The sequence below is a fragment of the Martes martes genome, assembly GCF_963455335.1.
Source record: "Martes martes genome assembly, chromosome: 13".
In the NCBI taxonomy this organism is placed as follows: domain Eukaryota; kingdom Metazoa; phylum Chordata; class Mammalia; order Carnivora; family Mustelidae; genus Martes; species Martes martes.
Genome location: NC_137901.1, coordinates 23,619,673 through 23,640,481, shown reverse-complemented (window position 1 = coordinate 23,640,481; position 20,809 = coordinate 23,619,673). Strand labels below are relative to the sequence as shown.

The 20,809-nt window shown below is 41.9% G+C and overlaps 1 protein-coding gene across 2 annotated transcripts; it reads left to right on the top strand.

Moving 5' to 3' along the window:
- Window positions 1-151: 151 nt before the first annotated feature.
- Window positions 152-13,824, top strand: ELAC1 (elaC ribonuclease Z 1). 2 transcript variants are annotated; one of them, XM_080822013.1, is made up of 4 exons: window positions 152-748; window positions 3,682-3,846; window positions 9,137-9,604; window positions 11,106-13,824. In XM_080822013.1, exons 2-4 carry the CDS (start codon window positions 3,690-3,692, stop codon window positions 11,570-11,572), a joined length of 1,092 nt encoding a protein of 363 aa, XP_080678139.1. In that variant the 5' UTR covers window positions 152-748; window positions 3,682-3,689; the 3' UTR covers window positions 11,573-13,824. The 2 variants fall into 2 exon arrangements, with proteins under 2 accessions (XP_080678139.1, XP_080678138.1); XM_080822012.1 differs by having other exon boundaries at window positions 163-234.
- Window positions 13,825-20,809: the final 6,985 nt, after the last annotated feature.

Genomic DNA, 20,809 nt, shown 5'->3' with positions numbered 1-20,809 from the left:
GGACGGGGGGCCAGTGGGCACCAAGACGGTGCCCGCAATCAGCGCCGAGCCCAACCGCACCGGCCGGCCCGGCCGGGCACCACCGAGCGCGGACCTCCGCCTCGTCCTAGAGCGGCCACACGCGGTCACAGCCCGCGGCGTACTTCCGCCCGCGCCGGCGCCGCCCCGTGGACGGCTGGGCCTTGCCGCGGGCCTGCGCCTCCCTCGGCTCCTGCCGCGGGCCTCGGGGAGTGGGTGAGTGGGACAGGGCGCGCCGGAGAGGGGCGGGCCAGGGTCTGAGCTGCCGCCAGCCCCGCGTCCGCCTAGTGGGCCGATACGCGCGGGCAGGCACGCTTCCTCCGGGCTCCTGGGCCGGGCCCGGCGTGGACGACCCAGGCCCGGGGAGCGCCTGGGAGCGAGGACGCGCCTTGTGTACCCCCGGCCCCGAGGCGGGAGCCCCGAGTCGCCCCGCGCCCCTGCCGCCGCCCACCCCTCCTTCGGGAGACTGACACTGACTTGGGGGAGAGCCTGGGCTCGGAGGTGGTCGGAGACCTAGCCTCTGGCCCGGACTCGGCCTTGGCCTCTCCATTTGTCTCTCCCCGGCCCACGGTTCTTTCATCTCTAAAATGGAGGAAGGCAGTATCCGCCCTCCGGGTACCACAGGGTGATTGCAGGGTTGGCGCTGCCTGTATGGAAACTGGTTCTCAACTTGGCAACCTTTAGAGTCATTTGGGATGACTTCCAGATGCTGAGTCCCCAGAATCACCAGGTGATTGTGATATGCCGCGGGGACGAGAAGCACTGGCCTGAGGAGTGTCAGGTGACAGTACTGTGGACGTGTGCTCTGTTCTCGGCCGGCTGGAATGTGCACTTGATCCAAGGTGGATCATAGCCATGAGAGCAAGCGGCTGCTTTTATGTTCAAGAAGACAGGGACCAAATCTGGTCTGGTTGCTTTTAATTCCTGGTGCCTCAAAGGGTGCATGTCACAAAACATGAACCATTGATTAAGCAAATTAATTTCTGATTCCTTCCCGACCTGGTGGAAGGGTTTTGATTACTTGGCTCATTTTTAAACTTTTTATTATGGAAACTTTCAAACATAGGAGACTAAGATCAGTCTTGTTTCATCTGTTACCTTCACCTCACTGGATTATTTGAAAGCAGATCTGAGTGTACCGTTTTATTCGCGAAACACTTGCTTATGTTTATAAAACATAAGAATAACTCCTTTTTAAAAACAAAGCCATTCTCGATTTAATAAGCATATCATGTTACCATTTATCCAGTCAGGGTTTACGTTTCCCCAATTGTCTCTTTTTCTCCCAATTCTCTTTTTATCCCAGTTTTTTCTTTTTAAGTTTGTCCAAATCCAGGTCCAGGCAAGCTACACATGCCACGTTTGGTTGACCTCTTTTCAATTTCATTTAATCTTATGGCTTTTTTCCCCCCTTGTATTTTACTTGTTAAAAAAACCTATTCATTGTTCTGTGACGTTTCCTGCGCCGGGTTTTGCTTCTTCCATCCCTGTGGTGTCCTTTAATAAACTGGTGTTTAGATTACAGTTTTTTTCAGATTCAGGTTCTACTTTTTGGCAAGAAAACCTCATCGGGTTATTGTGTACTTCATACTGCAGTACACCAGGAGTTAAGATCTTGTTTCTCTATGTGGTGTTAATATCGGTCCCTGGACCTTTTCTGTACAGATTGCACCACAGGGTTAACGAAATAATTTACCCAGGATTTACAGAAGGATGCCCCTAATGACTTCAGAAGAATGAGAGAATATCACCTTTTGGCAGCCTCTAATGAAATAGTGAATCCTGACAATGAACGTTAGTGGCTGTTAACGTCAGAAAGAGAGAGACAGCCAGACAGCATGAACTTCCTAATGGAAGTACCAAATACCACTTAATCAGGTATTCTTGGATAATTGCTGGGGGATGTAGACCAAACAAGATTGTCCGTGAGTTGATAATTGTTGAAGCTTGGTGATGGTTATATGGTAATGCATTACACTAATCTCTCTACTTTTGTGTTTGAAATTTTTCATAATAAAAAAAATTTTTTTTTAAGACTGACTACTTGACTAGTGAATTTAGGTCAGCCTGATCTATTCTTTGTAGTTCTCCATTAGCCTTTCACTAAGTGATTCTCAAACCTGACTGCACATTAGAATCGCAGGGGAAGAATTTTTTTCTTAATACTAAAACACATGTCTTACTTGCAGAATTCCTTTTTAATTGTTCTGGGATGGAGCCCAATTATTGATATGGTTTAAAAGCTCTCCAGGTAATTCTAATATGCTCAAGGGTTCTGTACCAGTGGCCTAGATCCATTATTTGTTAAGGATTGCAAAGTGATTATATTTTATTATTCCTTCTGCATTTATTAGCTTTTAAAATGTTTAACTTTCTACATTCTGTTATTCTCACCTCTGTTGCAAACTGCAATCCAACAGGAAAGCCTCTGCAAATTAAATTACCTAATTATCAGAGGAAGGCTTGATCTTGGAAGTAAAAGTGTGGAGTAACACATGGAAGGGATACTAGCAATTACCTAAAACCTGTGCATGGGTTGGAGAGATATACCGTCCGTATGTGTGAGGTGTGTAGGGGGCAAGGAGCTAGGAGGGCTGATTGTATCTCCAAATGGTACGAAAGATTAGGTGATGTGTAGTTAGAAAAGTATGTTCAGCCTTATGACACTTTCTTTTACATAATCAATATTAAATAAATTAAATATAAAATACACTGAAAATAAAGACCTCAAATGCTTTTCATTGCAACCAAAACCAATCCAAAGATTTACAAGAACTTAACCACTCCCCACCATCACCATTTTAATCACCCCTGAGATAACCAATATTAACAGTATGGTGTATATCCTTCCACACAGACCTCTGTCTTATGTAAATGCAGAGGTTCAGGGCATTTTAAAAATGAAATCATGCCATAGCCATCTATACCTTTTATCATTGTCATCCCTCCAAGACAAGAGTTATAGACCTGACTTAAGTGCAGAACAAATAGTTCTGAATGTACAATAAAATATTCAGTCATTTCCCTGTTGAAATATATTCAGATGGCTTCCAAATTTTAGCCACCTTAAAAGTACCACCAGAAACATCACTGTACATAGGTCCTTTATTTCTGTAGGGTAGATTCTCAAAAAATGGGGTTGTGGGTTAAAACGTGTTGATATTAGCAGCATCATTATTTTTGGTAATGTGTATTGCCAGCTTACTCTCCCAAAACACAAAAGCAGTGTATACCTCCACCACTAGTAATACGAGAATGCCTTTTCCCCTGTGCTTCATGTGTTCATCCTTCCCTCCTCCCCAAGCCACTGTCAACCATTGGTGTCTTTATTATCTCTGTAGTTTTACCTTTTCCAGAATATTAAATAGTTGTGGTTCAACTATAGTTTTTAATTGACTGGATTTGGCAGTTTTTTTACTTGTTTTTGTGTGTGTGTGAGCAGTCATATCAGGTTTGGTAACTTGTGGTTTTAACTCACTAAGAATTATTAGAATCTTATTTGGTGTTTTTTTGGGAAACTATTAGAGAGCAAGAATCCAGTCTTTTCTGAATAATTTATAAATAATACAGATAACATAAATAACAGTAAATCTCAAAAGAACATGTTTTTGGTGATTTTGAGCAGTGATGTGTAATAATCCCTGGATGATCTTTTCATTGCAGGGTGGAAGATGTCTATGGATGTGACATTTCTGGGTACGGGTGCAGCATACCCTTCCCCAACCCGGGGTGCCTCTGCTCTGGTCCTTCGGTGTGAGGGCGAGTGCTGGCTCTTTGACTGTGGGGAGGGGACGCAGACACAGCTTATGAAAAGCCAACTTAAAGCAGGTTAGTGTGCTTTCAGCTATCTCATTAAGACTGTTTGTTATTCATTGTCTTGGCTCTCCTTGGTCCTTTTGCTCAGAAACAGCCCCAAGAGTTGCATTCCCACCTCAGTGCTAGAGCCCTGGCCAGATTTGCAAGGCCCTCAGGCATCCAGCCACATCCACTGAACTTTGTTTATTTAGTTTTTGTTCTTCCTGTAAATGTTGAGAGCAAGGATTTATATAAGCTTGGGGGTGGAGGATGGAGTGGGATACATGAGGCATATTACATAGATACTCCAGAAGCAGAGGAGCAGTGTACACACTTATTTCCACTGGGAGATAGTTGTAAGTATCTAAGTTGTAAGGTATAAAGAGCTGTAGATGCTCAGGAGAGTGAGATGTTCTTTTTCATTTGTGGTTATCAGGGTAGGTATCTCAAAGAAGGTGACCCTTGAGTTATTGGAGGAGGAGGGATTCGCTGGGCTGGGGAGATGAGCATGCCAGCCAGAGGCAATGGTGTGAGCAAAGGCCCACCAGAGTACTCCACCAAGCCAGGGAATGCAGTGGTACAAAGCCTTGGCTCAGAGTCAGACCAACCTGGGTTGCAGTCCCAGCTGTGTCTTGGCTTATAGCTTTAGCAGATCAACAAACTTAAGCTTTATTTTCTTAATCTTGAAAATGAAGATAAAAACTCAACTTAGAAGGGATGTTGTAAGAGTTATATATAATAATCCCTTCTCTGTGTGCTTGTCTCTCATCAGTAAATCTTAGTTCAAATGCCATCTCCTGAACCTCTGGGGTTAAGTTATTCCTTGTTCATCCCAGGTATTCTCCTTCTTTGTGCTATTTTTATTGATTTCTTAGCATCAGTATCTACGATTGTTATTTAAATAGTTGTTTCTGTGTTTATTGTGTATTCCCTTGTATGATAGAGTAAGCTCAAGGATTGTGTGTATACCTAGTAGATGTCTAATAAACAACTCTTCACTTGATGCATGAGTAAGGTATTCAGCACTTAGTATGTGCTTCTCACTTACTAGGTCTTGATAAATGATAGTTATTGAAATTATTCCTGTGATTCATTACAATGTGTGGCATTGATGACTGAATAAAGTTAGTTCTAACATCTAAGGATCTCATAGTCTAGTGGTGGAAATTGGTATGTGAATAGACATAGTGTAATGTGATAAAGAGAACAGTGGAACTATTTTCTAAATACTGTTGGAGCACAAAGGAGGGGTGCATCAGCTATGTGTTCAGAGAAAGCATCCCAGAAATTGTAATAGTAGAGCTAGGATCTAACTGATGATTAGAAGTCTTCTCTGGTGAGAAAAGTAGGGATGCACATTGTGTACACACACACACACACACACACACACACACACACACACACACAGAAATATACCTGTACCATTAACATCTCTACATCTACAAAAAAATTTACCTATGAGAGTGGAGGCTGTAATCTTTCACATTTCAGACAATAGGAATTGAGGGGGTGGGGTGATGAAAACAGAAACAAGAAACTGTTAAGTGTGGGTGCCAGAGGTTTGGGTGTGGGGATAGTCTTTTTATTTAATACCTGTACCACTTATCAGTGCTGCATATCAGATTACAAATTTAGTGTCTTACTTGCATTTATTTATTTGACAGACAGAGATCACAAGCAGGCAGAGAGTCAGGCAGAGAGAGAGGAAGGGAAGCAGGCTCCCTGCAGAGCAGAGAGCCCGATGCGGGGCTCGATCCCAGGACCCTGGGATCGTGACCTGAGCCGAAGGCAGAGGCTTTAACCCACTGAGCCACCCAGGTGCCCCCTTACTTGCATTTATTATCCATAGTTTCTGTGGGGCAGGGAGTTTGGGCCTGGGTTAGCTGGGTTCTCTGCTTCAGGGTCCCACTGGGTTGCAGTCCATGTTTGGCCAGGGTTGAGATCTCATCAGAGGCTCCACTGGGGGAGAATCTGCTTCAGAGCTCACTAGAGTTGTTGGCAGAATCCTTACAGTTGGAGGACCAAGACTGGCACAGCTCCTAGAGGCCTCTGGTTCTTGATCATGTGTGTTTTGCTTCATGGTAGTTTGATCCCTTACTGCCAGCCAGGGCGAAAGAAACTCAAGAGCAAGCCTGCCAGCGGGGTGGAGTCTTCTAATGGAATCACACCGTATCCCTGTGCTGTATTTACCTGGTTAGAAAAGTCACAGGTCCCACCCACACCGAAGAAGAAGGAATTGTAGAGGGGCATGAACATCAAGAGGTAGGGGCTATGGACCGCCACCTCACGTCTATTTCCTACAATATCTTTCTCCAATATTTTATATTTTATATATGTTTTATTATTTTTTTTAATTTTTTAAGATTTTATTTCTTTATCTGACAGAGAGATCACAAGTAGGCAGAGAGGCAGGCAGAGAGAGAGGGGGAAGCAGGCTCCCTGCCGAGCAGAGAGCCCGAAGTGGGGCTCGATCCCAGGACCCTGAGATCATGACCTGAGCCAAAGGCAGAGGCTTAACCCACTGAGCCTACCCAGGCGCCCCTATATATGTCTTAAGTAAACATTTTTGCAAAGCTAAGCCTCACAAAGAATAAATAAAATAAAGCTTAAGGGAACCTTTAGTTTACTAAATTACTGGCTAAAAAAATTCCTGGCCTCAGAGAAGAGGGTAAGATGGTAATCACAGAATGTTAACTATGACTCTGTAGCATTCCAAAAGCCCCCATTCTCAAACTGGAATGGAGTACTCTCAGTTCATCCGGTACTCTCAACACAATATGGACCTACCATTATTTGATCTGTTGAAACCCTTTCAGCTTGTAGTCCTCCTGGGGTAATAATATTTTATGAGTTTCATAAGGGATTACTTTTTATTTATCTAAACATACATCTTTTTAAGCTTCCTTGGTCCTCATGTGCAAGCATCTGATCAACAAGTGTGGGTTTGTCATGTCTATTTCTTTCATAATTTTAAAGAGTGAGCTTAAGCCTTCCTTTTTCTTCCCTTAAAAATGATTATTAAAAGTATTATAAAAGTGTAATGAAATGGTTATAAAAAGTATATGCGCCAGGGGCGCCTGGGTGGCTCAGTGGGTTTAGCCTCTGCCTTCAGCTCAGGTCATGATCCCAGGGTCCTGGGATCGAGCCCCACATCGGGCTCTCTGCTCGGCGGGGAGCCTGCTTTCTCCTCTCTCTCTGCCTGCTTGTGATCTCTGTCTGTCAAATAAATAAATAAAATCTTAAAAAAAAAAAAAGTATATGCGCGGGGCACCTGGCTGGCTCATTCAGAGGCGAATATAAGTCTTGATCTTAGGGTGGTGAGTTTGAGCCCCACGTTAGGTGGAGAGGTTACTTAAATAAATAAATAAAAACTTAAAAAGGAAAGGTATACATGCTCATTGTAAAAATTCAAACAAAGCAGAAACATAAAATAAGCCTGAATTCCCCTCATAGGTAAATTTTTTTTATAGATGTAGATATGTTAATGGTATAGGTATATTTGTGTGTGTGTACAGTTTGCATAAGTGGTATCATACCAGGTGTAACCTGCTTTTTTTTCGACTGAACAATTACATTGCAGGCGTTTTCCTACGGTGGTAAATATAGCCGTGTCCTCACTTAAGGGGTGTTTAGTATTCCACTTCTCTGTGGATGACATGTACCCCTGTAACTTTCTTGTCCTTAAGTGAAAGGGAATTCACTTCTCCCTCCGAAATCAAGTTCCTTGAAAAATGAAATGTTTGTCTTCCCTGAAACTGTGATAACTGTGGGAAGAAATTTTTGACTTAATTTGTCTCACTTACTTAGGGCTCACAGATTGTTTTGGTGTTCAGTGTTGTTTTTGTTGTGCACTAGATAGGGAGAGGGCCCAGAACGTCAGACTCTGCAGTTGTAAGGTCAGTGTGAGGTTATGACTCAGTAACCATCATAGTTCTGTCTGCAGAGGATTCAGGTCACACTTATGAGTGCCTCAGCAGCCCGGACAGCAGGAAAGGGGGAATGAAAGGGTTACAAGAAGTCTAAAGACAGTAAAAGCAAGGCCTTAAAAGAGAAAATTAAAGGGAGCATACTGAAGAAACTTCTAGAGTGCGTCAGGATTCTCTAGATATCAAATCAGCCTCTGCCCAATCTATTGTTCCTGCCACCGGGGCCTGGGTTTGGTGTATTAACTCTGGAAGGCTTACCTGGAGAACACTTTTGCCTTGATGTTATTGGACAAATCACTTTGCAATAAACTATTCCTATTCTTTTATGGTATCAGTATACTGGTCCTGTTCTCTTATGGTATCAAATGTTTGAAATAGGTGCCCCATGAAGCTAGGACTAGAAGCCTCTGTTATACCAAAATTGTGTTAATTGTGATTGTTAATTTTAAAATGCCTTGGTGCATCTCAGAAAAATGCTAATGTGACATCCTACCACATACCAACAGTAAATTCAGTTTACCATTGGCTAAGCAAGTTACAACCTAAGCCAGTATGCACTGAAAAAGACACTCTTAGCTCCCACTGAAGAGAAGGGATGGGCCCACATACCTTTACATAACACCGTAGGGGATCCGCCCTCTGATCTACATTCTAGCATCTGTTGCCCCCCTCCCCTTGGGGTTCTTCACCCTATCCTCTTCCACCTCCTTCTTTCTCCCTCCTGCCTCATCATCTTCCTTTGTCTCCTCCCCCTTCAGACTCACTCAGACAGGCAGGCTTTTTCTTGGTTAGTTAATCTCTGTCCAGTGTGGTGAGTCCTTAAATGGCAGTTTGGGGTTCAAGCGTTGGTCAGGTTGGAGCCAGGGGAGCGTTTGTTTTGCTGGAAGTATGTATTTGTTATTCTCAGAGGAAGCAGTAGAGGGCATTGTAACTGTCAGATGCTTTTGACATTTGAGGCCTGTCTAGTTTAAGTGAGTTATTTTAGTCCACTTTCTTATTTTTCTCTATTACTTTATTTTCTTTTCTCTTCTCTTCTCCTCTCTTCGATTCTCTCTTCTCTTCTCTTCCTTTTCTTTTCTTTTCATTCAGCCTGTCTGCCTGCCTGCCTTCTTCCCTTCTTTCCTTTCTTTCAGCAAGAAGATAATGTAGGAAAATACTCTTAAAACTGCAATATTATGTGATTTGAAGATGTTTCATTTAAAAAGTTATATCTTATTAAAACCATAAAGCCTGTCTTTCTTGCTTCTAGAATCATGTAGCAAAATATAAAGAAATAGGTTTATGGTGATAAATAGAACTCCAAATTCATTTTGCTGCTTTCGGTGTCTTAAGTAGCATTGCATGGGTTTTTACTTCTGGAAAGACTCCAAATTTTATTTCTCTGCCTCAATCAAAAGGGAGAATTACCAAGATCTTCATCACACATCTTCATGGAGACCATTTCTTTGGCCTTCCTGGCCTCCTTTGCACAATCAGCTTGCAGAGTGGCTCTGTGGTCACCAAACAACCTATTGAAATCTATGGCCCTGCTGGGCTTCGAGACTTTATCTGGAGAACCATGGAACTCTCTCACACAGAGTTGGTCTTCCCCTATGTGGTCCATGAGCTGGTGCCTACAGCGGATCAGTGTCCTCCAGAAGAACTAAAAGAATTTATGCACGTGAATATAACAGACAGCCATCCCAAAGAGGGACAAGGAAGAACTATCCTTTTAGACTCAGAAGAAAACTCATACCTTTTGGTTGATGACGAACAGTTTGTTGTAAAAGCATTTCGCCTCTTTCACCGAATTCCCTCCTTTGGGTTTTCAGTTGTGGAGAAGAAACGCCCAGGTAAACTCAATGCACAGAAACTAAAAGACCTCGGTAAGTGATTTTTGTTTTGTTTTGTTTCGTTTTTTCCCCCTCCTCCTCATCAATTAAGCTGTTGTGGGCTGAAGCCGCTAGAATTGTCGTAATAACCTTCCTTTCCTGTCTCCCAGGCCTAAAACTGCCATTTTCTCCAGTTAAGTCTTTTGCCCAAAGTTTGTTTATTAAGGGAACTATGTGGGGCCCAAAGATCCTATTCAGATCAAAACCCACGTATATATGTGAATCCTTTTCTCTTCAGCTCCCTGAATCCACATTTTGGTCTGTCTTACCTTCAGCTAGCTAGCTTGGTTGGCAGGGGGGTGGTGGTTGTCTTAGGTCTAGGCTTTTATGTTTTCATGTCTTCCTTCTGAAGTATGTTTTCAGTGACCTCTTTGGCCTGAGAATTTTTGCTGTAGTTGGTAGCCGTGCAACTGCAGCCAGCTACTTTTAGGGTTTTCCTTCTTTGTCAACCTTGCCTACTCATTCAACCTTGATTAAGTTAACCTGGTGTTCAGTACACTGCGCCTCAACTGTTTCACATGCTTGGGTTCCTCATAGGCGGGAGCTAGCGCACAGAGGCAGACTTGGGCCCCCTCTGAGGCTTTGTACCTCCTCCAGACCAGGCTATCTTGCATGAGGAGGTCTTCTCTCCTCTCAAAGCAGCGTCCAGGTTCCTTCTACCCGCAGCACCACTGCCTTCCTTGTCATGGCCACAACAGAGCCCCTAAAAAGCCTGATGGTGTCTTTTGTTTATTTGTTTTTTTATACAATCTTTCCTTCTTCCCCAACTAAAACAAAATACTAAATAATGAAGAGAAGTGACTTATGCCAAAGGTATTTTTTCTTATCCAAAAACCTGTGGAAATACTATTATATTGGGAGACTTTAAACAGGATGCATGGTGGAATAGTGAACACTTGCTGTTTGTTTGTTAGGTGTTGTTCAAAGTGATGGTCACGTGTTGTTCTAGATGACTATAAGATAATTAATACAAGAGGAACTGCCTCTGTCCACAAAGAAGATTGATTATGTATGATTGCCAGAAATGTTCCTTGATCTTGTGATCCAAATGATCCTCTCAAACCATTTTTTTTTATTAAGTTAAGTCAGTTTGTAGGTACTTTGTCATTATTTAAATGGACTCATTAAATTTACTCAAACATGAGCTTGTTCAATAAAGCAGTCTCAGAAACTGTTACTCCATTCACAGCAGAGAATCAAAGCTGGTAGCTTGATTGTAAGAAGGTCTTAGTCTTAGTGGGACTTAAAAGCTTAAAGCTCATCTGACGTGTGCTTGGGAGATGTTTTAAGTACTAGAGCATCACTAATATCAACAGCCAACACCGAACTTTTAAAAATGTATAAATATTCCAGCTTTCCACGAGTAGTAAAATATTTATAACAATTATGAAAAGAATTGGATGCTTTTTCCGTTTGCTGTGCTGTTAAAACAGACTCTCTTAACAAGTCATAAATTCCATTCCTATGATGTGATGTTATCTCCCTCCATCATTAGGTGTGCCGCCAGGTCCTGCCTATGGGAAGCTGAAAAATGGAATTTCTGTTGTTCTGGAAAATGGAGTTACAATTTCTCCCCAAGATGTCTTAAAAAAGCCTATTGTTGGAAGAAAAATCTGCATTTTGGGTGACTGTTCTGGGGTTGTGGGTGATGGAGGAGTGAAGCTGTGCTTTGAGGCAGACCTGTTGATCCATGAAGCAACCCTAGATGACACGCAGATGGACAAAGCGAAGGAGCACGGCCACAGCACACCACAGATGGCAGCCACGTTTGCAAAGTTGTGCCAAGCAAAGAGGCTAGTTCTGACTCACTTCAGTCAGAGGTACAAACCAGTTGCCTTGGCCAGAGAAGGAGAAACAGATGGGATTGTAGAACTAAAAAAGCAAGCTGAATCCGTGTTAGATCTCCAAGAAGTGACTCTAGCTGAAGACTTTATGGTGATTGGCATTCCAATCAAGAAATGAACCTGGTATTCCAGAATGCATCCTGACATGTCTGTGAATATGTTACTGAACCAGCAGTCAAGTTGGTTGTTGTTGTGGTGGTGGTGGTGGTTGTGGTTGGTGTTTTGGTCTAAGATTATTTGGGTCCTAATAATCCTAAAAAGGATAGAGCTGCATTGCTGAACTGACTCAGCAGTGAGAGAGAGCAAGCTTTTTGATAATAAATCATTTTTAAAAGAAAGAAAAAACCAGCACCCTTCTTAAAGACCAAATTTGACAAAATGATAGGCTATTCAGGTATACTTTTTGTGGTTGCTGCCTCAGATATAAGCCAGTACCCCCATGCAGTTCTGGGCTTGCTTCTGCCCAGTTTTATTGGTGTTGTTGGCAAAGTACAGAGAGCTCAGCCCTCTTGGCTAAAAATGGTGTTTTAGCAGTTTGTTGAATCTGTCCATGTTATTAACAGAACAGAGAAAAATATAATGAGACATTATACATGCAGGATTGAAACTAGCATATTAAATCACGATTTATTTGCTGGAATACTGAATGCAGGGTCAAGGTAGGTGTTTATCCTTCAATTAATGTTTTTTTGGAACTTTCTGGTTCGTTCTAAACCTGTGGGTCTCAGCTGGGGGGTGATACCATTCCCCTAGAAATTATGGGGGTGTTTCTTGTCAAAATGGTGGGGTGGGGGCTGGAGAAGAGTATCATTAAAATTTAGTCAGTAAGGGCCAGGGGTGCTAGATCCTACAATGGTGGGGTCAGTCTTGTACAATGAAAAATGATCTCACCCCAAGATGCAAATTGCAGGCCTATTGAAATACACAGCAAGTTAAAAATTATACTCCGTGTGAATATGCTTTATCAAAATTAATGACATGAATTGAACTGGTTAAGTCAAATTCTTGAAACAAACATTAGAGAACTAGCTAAGTGGAGATGTTGGGACTGTAATATCATGTCGGATACTTGACAGAAATGAGCCATGAACTATAACTTAGGAATCTGGAGGTAAAGAAATGGTATCTTTTAAGCTGAGGTTTAATTTATGTGTCCCTATGAATAATTGTTTGAGCTCAGTTTTAATAACCTAGCTTTTCCTTCTGAGCTGCCTTCCACCTCCCTTCTGTCTGCCATGGGATATCTCTGACTCATTTGACCCACAGTATTTCTCAAAATGGAAAGCTAGTCTCAAGCACAGATTCATTCAAAAGGATTTCCTTATCACAGTTTGGGAAACGCTTTATGTTGTGTGTCCCTCTGGAGGCGTTCTCGTGCCCATCAGTATCATAAGAACAGTACTGCTTGAATGATCACAAACCTGTCTTTGGTGCCAGAAAGACATGATTTCAGAGTCCCGTTCTGTACCTTGTAGTCTGGTGCAGATTACTTAGTGTTTGTGAGCTTTAGCTTGCTCATTTCTAAATGGATCCTGCACCGACTGTGTAGGATCGCTGTGAAGATTAAGACAGTGCGTAAAAGGAACATCACACATGGCTTACAGGTGCTGAGAAGTCCTGCAGTAGAGGGGCCTGTCAACTGTTTTGAACCCCTTTCTCAGTACTGTTCCATCACATACTATTGGTTAACCTTTCAGGAACCTTGAGAGTTTTATAATAGACATATTTAGAAATTCTATCATGGTATATACTGTTAAATTCTTTTGAGTTCTGGGGCTTCTCTCATAAAAACTTTTGACTCCTGGGTGGTTCTAGAGTCTCTAGAGTAGTAATAATCAAGATGGGTCTCATTACTCAAGAACTTAGTCATTCTGAAGCAGTTTCCAGAATGGTCTAATTCTACCCTACTCTAGGCTCTTGGGCCACCAAAGTTTGACTAGCTTAAAATATATCTTGGTTTCTGAACTCAATTAAAAAAAGTATTTATTAGACGCCTAATGTGTGCCCAGACCTGTACATCCGGGAATGGCTGACTGGTAGTCCTGCTGTATGGAGCTCTTAAGGGTAAAGACTGTATCTTAGTCATCTCTGCATTCTTGGAATTACCGACTCATAATAAGCACTCAGAAATGTTTATTGAATGAAATGAGGCCTGATATATGACTGCATAAACTTTAGGACCTAAAGTTTAGGACTTGTGCCTATCCCATTTCATTATTGCATTTATCCAAAAAATTTTGACCACCTGTTTGGTGGTGCTCTGTTCAACTGAGTACCAGCTAAGTGCCAGTGCCAGGTTTTACTGTGTTGGGACTACGTAAGTGAATATAAGACAAAAATTTGAGGCTCACTGTCTAGGTGGTAGATACAGATAGTAAAAAACAAAAGTAAATATACATGTCCTTCAAGTACTCTAATCTTGTAGCCTGGCACTCACTTTTGCTCTTCTTGAGCATTCTTTGGTAGCTGACTTGAGCTGTGCCCTTAGAGTCAGACCCTACTACTATATGGGCTAAGCCCTCAGAGACCATGGGAATGTGGGAACAAATTGATACAGTGAATCGATCAAGCATAGGCTGTAGATCCATGCTGAGAATTGCTTCTTGGGCTCTCTTCTGGCCTAGAATTTTTTTCTTAATGGTAGGCCACATTCTAAGAATTTGTGGAGCTAGAATTATGAATGAAGCTTATACTGGACTTTCCAGAGCCTGTAATCTGCTCATGGTTGTATGACTCTAAGAGGGGATTAGAAAATGTATTGTACACCAAACTCACTTGATCACCAAATCCTCTTTCGCCAAGGAACATCTTGGAACACGGAGAAATATTATTACCTAATAACTTCTCAAAATTATTATATTTACATTTTTTACCGGTACAATTTATTGAGGTAATGAATTCCATATCCCTGCTTAGTGTTTTCCTTATCATAAACTGGCTCTTCAGTTGTCAGGAATCTAGAAGTACCTGCTTACTCTAGATTTCCAATTCTCAAGGTGTTTAGACTTGCCCAAGTAGACCCCAGATCTGCTCTGTTTTTCTAATACTCACGCTTCATTAATATACTTCTAATGAGCTTTTATCTATAAAAAGCAGCATACGCTTGGTAGATAATCTTTTTTAAGGATTCCAGAAAGAAGATGATTACTCATCATTCCACCACCCTGAGAGCAACTACTTCTTGCTCATTGGTGTTCAAATGAAGGTGTGAGTCAGTATCAGTCAAGGTAGTACGTAGGCGGACAAGGTAGTACGTGGGTGGACAAGGGTGTGTAGGTAGGCAAAAATACTTGGGCTGTGATTCCAAAACCTCTAATTCAGTTGGTCAGGGGTGGAAACCAAGGATCTGCATTTTTAGCAAATCTTCCGTCTGGGTGGTTCTGAGATATATGGGTAGCAAACCACACTGGGAGAAAAAACTGTCTTTTTCTATGCACACACACACACACACACAAAAAGAGAGAGTGTGCATAGATATTTTATATATATTTAAATATACTATGTTTATATATGTGTGTATGCTTTTACGTGTAGGTTGACCTCAACTGTTTTTCTCATTTAACATTATCAGCCTCTTCCATGATGGTAATTGTTCTTTGAAAGCATGAATTTAATGATTTTATGGTATTCCATTCTATAGATGTAACATAATTTTCCTACTTTGGGGACATTGAGATTGTTTTCCATTATATATAAATAATACTATCGTGAATATTCCTGGGCGTAAATCTTTGTATCTCTGCATATTTGTTGGAAGCTCAAAACACCTGACTTGTCCTTTTAGACTCTGCATGGGAATCACCCACTTGTTTTCTAGCTTGCACTCTGCAGCAGCAAGAGAGAGGCCTATTTCGCTCCTCTACGGGTGCATGATACAGTTCATCAATTAATGACCTTTTGAACACTTCTAAGACATTTGTCTTATAAAGGTTACTTTGGCCTCCTTGTGCAAAAAGCTTTATTATGTCTTTTAGCCAGCACATGTAATTCAACTGTAATTTCCTTGAATATTCTTATGCCAACATCAAAATTTGAACAGTTTTTACTTGACGGGGTACAAGTCTTTGCTGCTTCAAATATGTTCATGACTGATGTATAGGGAAGGTACTTTTGTCCTCACAAAGATACCAATTTATAGTGAAATGTAGCGGTTCTGTCCTTATTGATTGATGGATTTGTCAGGTAATGAATGACTCAGAGTATTTTTTCTTACATGGGAAGAATAAAAAGGAAATGCTAGTAATGCTTTGAATGTTCACTCTTGGCAGGATAAGAATAGTTTGGGCATGGTGGGACATGGGGTAACCTCAAGAAATTCTTTTCTTCCCTAGTAGAAAGTAAACAATGCTTAAAACTAGAAAATAAATAGCACTTTAAGCAATCATGTTAAAAAGAAAAAAGAGGGATTATAGTAAATACCAGATGACTGGTTACGAGTGGAGGAAGGGATCCTTAGTGGAAGGTGCACGGGGTGTGAGGAGGGATGGTCAGAGGACTGCTGTTTTTTATAAGCCTAACAGTACCAGCTCTAGTTGCTATTTTGAATGATTTATGTGTGTATATATTCATTTAGTTTAAAAATTATATTAAAACACACCTTGATATGATTTTTCTAAATAAATAAATAAATATTTAGAATAATCATGTCAGTCGCTGGTTTCCGCATGGGTGCTCCAGGTACTTGACAGTTCCCCTCAAGCCTCTTACATTCCAGGCCGGGGCGCCTGGGTGGCTCAGTCTGTGAAGCAGCCAACTCTTGATTTTGGCTCAGGTCATGGTCTCAGGGTCTTGGGATAGAGCCCTGGGTCAGGGCCCACGTTCAGCAGGAAGTCTGCTTCAGGATTCTCTGTCCCTCTGCCCCTCCTACTCATGCTCTTGATCCAAAATAAATAAATAAATCTAAAAAAAAAGAGGACATCCCAATCCTTTCTCTGTACTGCAAAGAGACTTCAAAATGCGAATCTGAGCCTAGCATCCCCCTACTTGAAACTTGCCCTACCCACCGTTTGCAACCTAATCGCTTTCTACAGTGCCATTCATTTTTGCAGCTGCAGCCACATGGGCCTTCTTTTAGTCCTTTGTCAGAGGTTTCTGTTGTTGCGCAGTCTTTGGGAACTTCTCTCTCTGCTTGGAATGTTCTTTCTCCTTCCCACAAGTTAACTCTTACTAGGCCTTCAGATCCCAGCTGTGCAGTCATGTCCTCAGAGAGCCCTTCCCAGACTTCCCACTTGGTAGCTTATTATTCTAACAGCACCTGCACCACACCTTCCTGGTGTGACACTCATATTTTTGTTTTGTTTGTTTATTTGATTAATGTTCCTCTTTCCTGCTAGCACTGCAAGCTTCCCAAGAGCAGAACTGTGCCTGATTTTGTTGCCTTTTGTGCCCTAGCTCCTAGCTCATTGCCTGGAGCATACCAGGCACTCAGTAAATAGTTGTGACTGGCTCAATTTTCCTTGCCATCCTGTTCTACTAAGATACAATACCTCATTCTAGAGATTTTTCCGGATCAATATTAAAAGCAAAGAAAAATCCCCACCCTTACTCTCTGAACTAAAACTGGAGAGGAAAAGAATGGTTGTCTGTGACCCTAATGAGGCAGATCCTTATAAATAATAATACCAAGTTTTAACTTTGTGTCCTATATATGTGAACAGATACCTAGCGTCAGAGAAAGGGCTGAGAAAAGTTTCTGTGCCTAAGAAATCGGGATGTTGGTTTTTGCTAGGCATGGACAAGTCAGAAAAGGGTAAAAAAGAATGAGAAGAGAAGGCCAAGCACCATGCAGGAAACTGGGAGAACCTTAAAAACGCAGGTGTCTGACCTTCAGTGTGATGGTAGCTGTGTTGCTTGAAGGAAGTCCCTCCAGTTATCCCAAAATGTCTTTGAAGTTTGATAGACACATAGGATTTAAGGAATCTGTCCCCAACCCTGCACACCAAATGAGAACAAGTTCTGAATTCCCTGACTGGGTTAACCTGGGTGGAAAAGGGACAGCCGGGGCACCCGGGTGGCTCAGTGGGTTAAAGCCTCTGCCTTCGGCTCGGGTCATGATCTCAGGGTCCTGGGATCGAGCCCTGCATCGGGCTCTGTGCTCAGCGGGGAGCCTGCTTCCTCCTCTCTCTCTCTGCCTGCCTCTCTGCCTGCTTGTGATCTCTGCCTGTCAAATAAAAAAAAAAAAAAAAGAAAGAAAGAAAGAAAAGGGACAGCCACGGGAATCTGGGTGACTCAGTCCGTGAAGCAACCGCCTCTTGGTTTCAGCTCAGGCCATGATCTTGTGGTTGTGGGATCCAGCCCCATGTTGGACTCCAGAGTCGGCTTCAGATTCCCTTTCCCTCTCCTTCCAGCTCATCCGTGCTGTCTCTCTCTCAAATAAATAAAATCTTTAAAAAAAAAAAAAAAAGGGTGGGGGAGAAAAGAAAAAGGACAGAGCAGAAGGGAGAGAGTGAGACAACCCTGAACTAGTATATTCACAGGAGCTGGAGTTGGGTGAGCACAGAGCCTAAGTCTCTCAGGAATTTTCAGAAATTGTAAGGAGGGCATTGACCTTTATGTAGCCCATGGGATGGGGAAGGAGGAGAGGTGCTGAGCCAGCTTCATGTGTATCTTAAAGGGCAGGGCAACTTTAACAGCTGGATACAGATATTTCTGTGCCCTTGACAGACATTCTAAGGATTAAAAATCTGTCATATTCAGTATAATAAGGAAGTTGAGGGAGGGGTGCCTAAGTTTACCCAACATAAAAAATATTCCCACCCCTAAATAAAGCTAACTGAGAAACACTGTTGTTCAGATGTCAGCATGCTAATTATACACTCAGCAGACATGGCAGGTACAAAGATTAAATTCACCCACAAAAAAGTAAAAGGGGAAAGGCAAGGGATTGAGTTCCCCAGCTGTATAAATCCCCCTGTCACTGCCAGAAACTATTCGGGCAACCTCAGGTAGAGCTAAGCAACATTTTGGTGTCACCAAGTGAAACCAAGGTTATTTTGTCTAGGTCGTTCTCTACATTGTTGTGGCTTCCAGAGATGATAGGTTTGTCTAAATGAGACCATATCTCTGTCAAACATCCTGGACCGAAGCTGACCTTGTGGAAGTACCCATGTCTGGGTCAGCAACCCAAATGCTGTTCCTAATTGGCCAACAGAAGGCCTTGCTATAGAACACATCTTCATACAGCTAGTAGATACTGGGACATGATTGATTTTCTCCCACATGCCTCTACTAAGAGGCAGTATACCCGACTGCAGGGGTCTTCAAACTAGGATATTTGTATCTGTAGGGATATGCAAAGACTTTTCTAAGGATACACAGGCGTGCTTCCATATGAAGAATTTCCTAAAATCAATCTTCGTGAGAACTACTGAGGCAAAATACCTTTCTAGGTCCATTGCACAATGCTTCAGGATACCAAAGAAGGCGATAATTGAAATATTGGCTTTGGGACTAAAACATGAATAATTGGGTATCAGTTCTTTTGCTTATTGGGTAGGTAGTTTCCAGTCTGTTCTTTGAACAAAATTGAAGGAGGATCTAATCAAGTCTAGATCAAGGAGTTTCTAATCTGTCCACTGATAGATTTTTTTTTTAAGATTTTATTTATTTATTTGACAGAGAGAGAGAGATCACAAGTAGGCAGAGAGGCAGGCAGAGAGAGGGGGGAAGCAGGCTCCCTGCTGAGCAGAGAGCCTGATGCGGGGCTTGATCCCAGGACTCTGAGATCATGACCTGAGCCAAAGGCAGAGGCTTAACCCACTGAGCCACCCAAGCGTCCCCAATGATAGATTTTTTTAAACTGCTTTATTGAGATATAATTCACATACCATGCAATTCAGTGGTTTTTCTCATATTCAGAGAGTTGTACAAATATTACCACTACCCATTTTAGAACATTTTCACTATCCCATAAAGAAACTGTACCCTTTGGCAGTGGTACCCTGTACCACTTTCCTCCCAAACTTCATAGCCCTAAACTACTTTCTACCAATCATCTACTTTCTGCTAATCTGCTTTCTGTCTCTCTATATTTGCCTATTCTGGACATTTCATTCTAAACAAGGAAGAAATATACCTTTCTTCCACAAATACTTCCCAAAAATGGAAAAAGAAGGAATACTTCCCAATGTATTTTATGTGGTCAACATAACATTGATGCCAAAACTTAAGGACATTAAAAGAAAGGAGAATAATTACATGTGGCACCTGGATGGCTCAGTCAGTTAAGCATCTGCTTTCAGCTCAGGTCAGGATTCTGGAGTCCCAGGATGGAGCCCTGCATCAGGCTTCCCACTGGGTGGGGAGTCTGCTTCTCCCTCTCCCCCTGCTCCTCCCCCGTACTCCTACTCTCTTGCTCGCTTGCTCTCAAAAAAAAGGAAAATTACAGTCCAATTTCTCTCATAAAAACCCTAAAGAAAATAATTAGTTAACTGAACCCAGTAATATATAAAAAGAATAAGACATCTTGACAAAGGGAGTTTATTCAAGGAATGAAAGATTTATTTGACATTTCAAAATCAATATTATTAATAACTTTAACAAAATAAATGGAGAAAAAGGGGTAAGATGATCTCCATAAATACAAAAGATTTTCTGATAATATTTTTTTTAAAGATTTTATTTATTTATTTGACAGAGAGAGATCACAAGTAGGCAGAGATGCAGGCAGAGAGGGGAGGAGGAAGCAGGCTCCCTGCTGAGCAGAGAGCCCAACTTGGGGCTCGATCCCAGGACCCTGAGATCATGACCTGAGCTGAAGGCAGAGGCTTTAACCCACTGAGCCATCCAGGCGCCCCTCTGATAATATTTTTTAAAAATATTGCTTTATTTAAGGGAGAAAGCATGTGAGTTGGGGAAGGGGCAGAGAGAGAGGGAGAGGGAGAGAATCTCAAGCAGACTCCCTGCTGAGCTCAGATCCCAATGTGGGAATCCATCTCATGACTCATGAGATCATGACCTGAGCTGAAACCAAGATCAGACACTCAGCCCAACTGAGCCACCCAGGCCCTCCTCTGATAAAATTTAATACCTCTATGATAAGAATTCTTAGCATATTAAGAACAGGAAGGAATAATTAATCTGATGAATAGCTGCAAAATAATAGAATAAATATTACACACATTTAATAATAGAATATTGAAAGTTCTCCTCCTGGGATGAGAAACAGATAAGGATGCTCATTTAATACCCCTCCTATACAACATTGCTTTGAGGGTCTTAGTGTAGTAAGGCAAGGAAAATGAATTAAAGGTATAAGGATTAGAAAGGAGGAAATAAAACTGTCATTATTAGATGGTATGATTGTGTACATAGGAAAATCCAAAAGAATAAGCAGATAACTTGTTAGGATTATAAG

Excerpts from the sequence above, each read along its gene's own strand:
- ELAC1 (XM_080822013.1), top strand. The coding sequence starts at position 3,690 with ATGTCTATGGATGTGACATTTCTGGGTACGGGTGCAGCATACCCTTCC. Across the intron at positions 3,847-9,136 it reads GAAAAGCCAACTTAAAGCAG|GGAGAATTACCAAGATCTTC; the intron begins GTTAGTGTGCTT and ends CTCAATCAAAAG. Across the intron at positions 9,605-11,105 it reads ACAGAAACTAAAAGACCTCG|GTGTGCCGCCAGGTCCTGCC; the intron begins GTAAGTGATTTT and ends CTCCATCATTAG.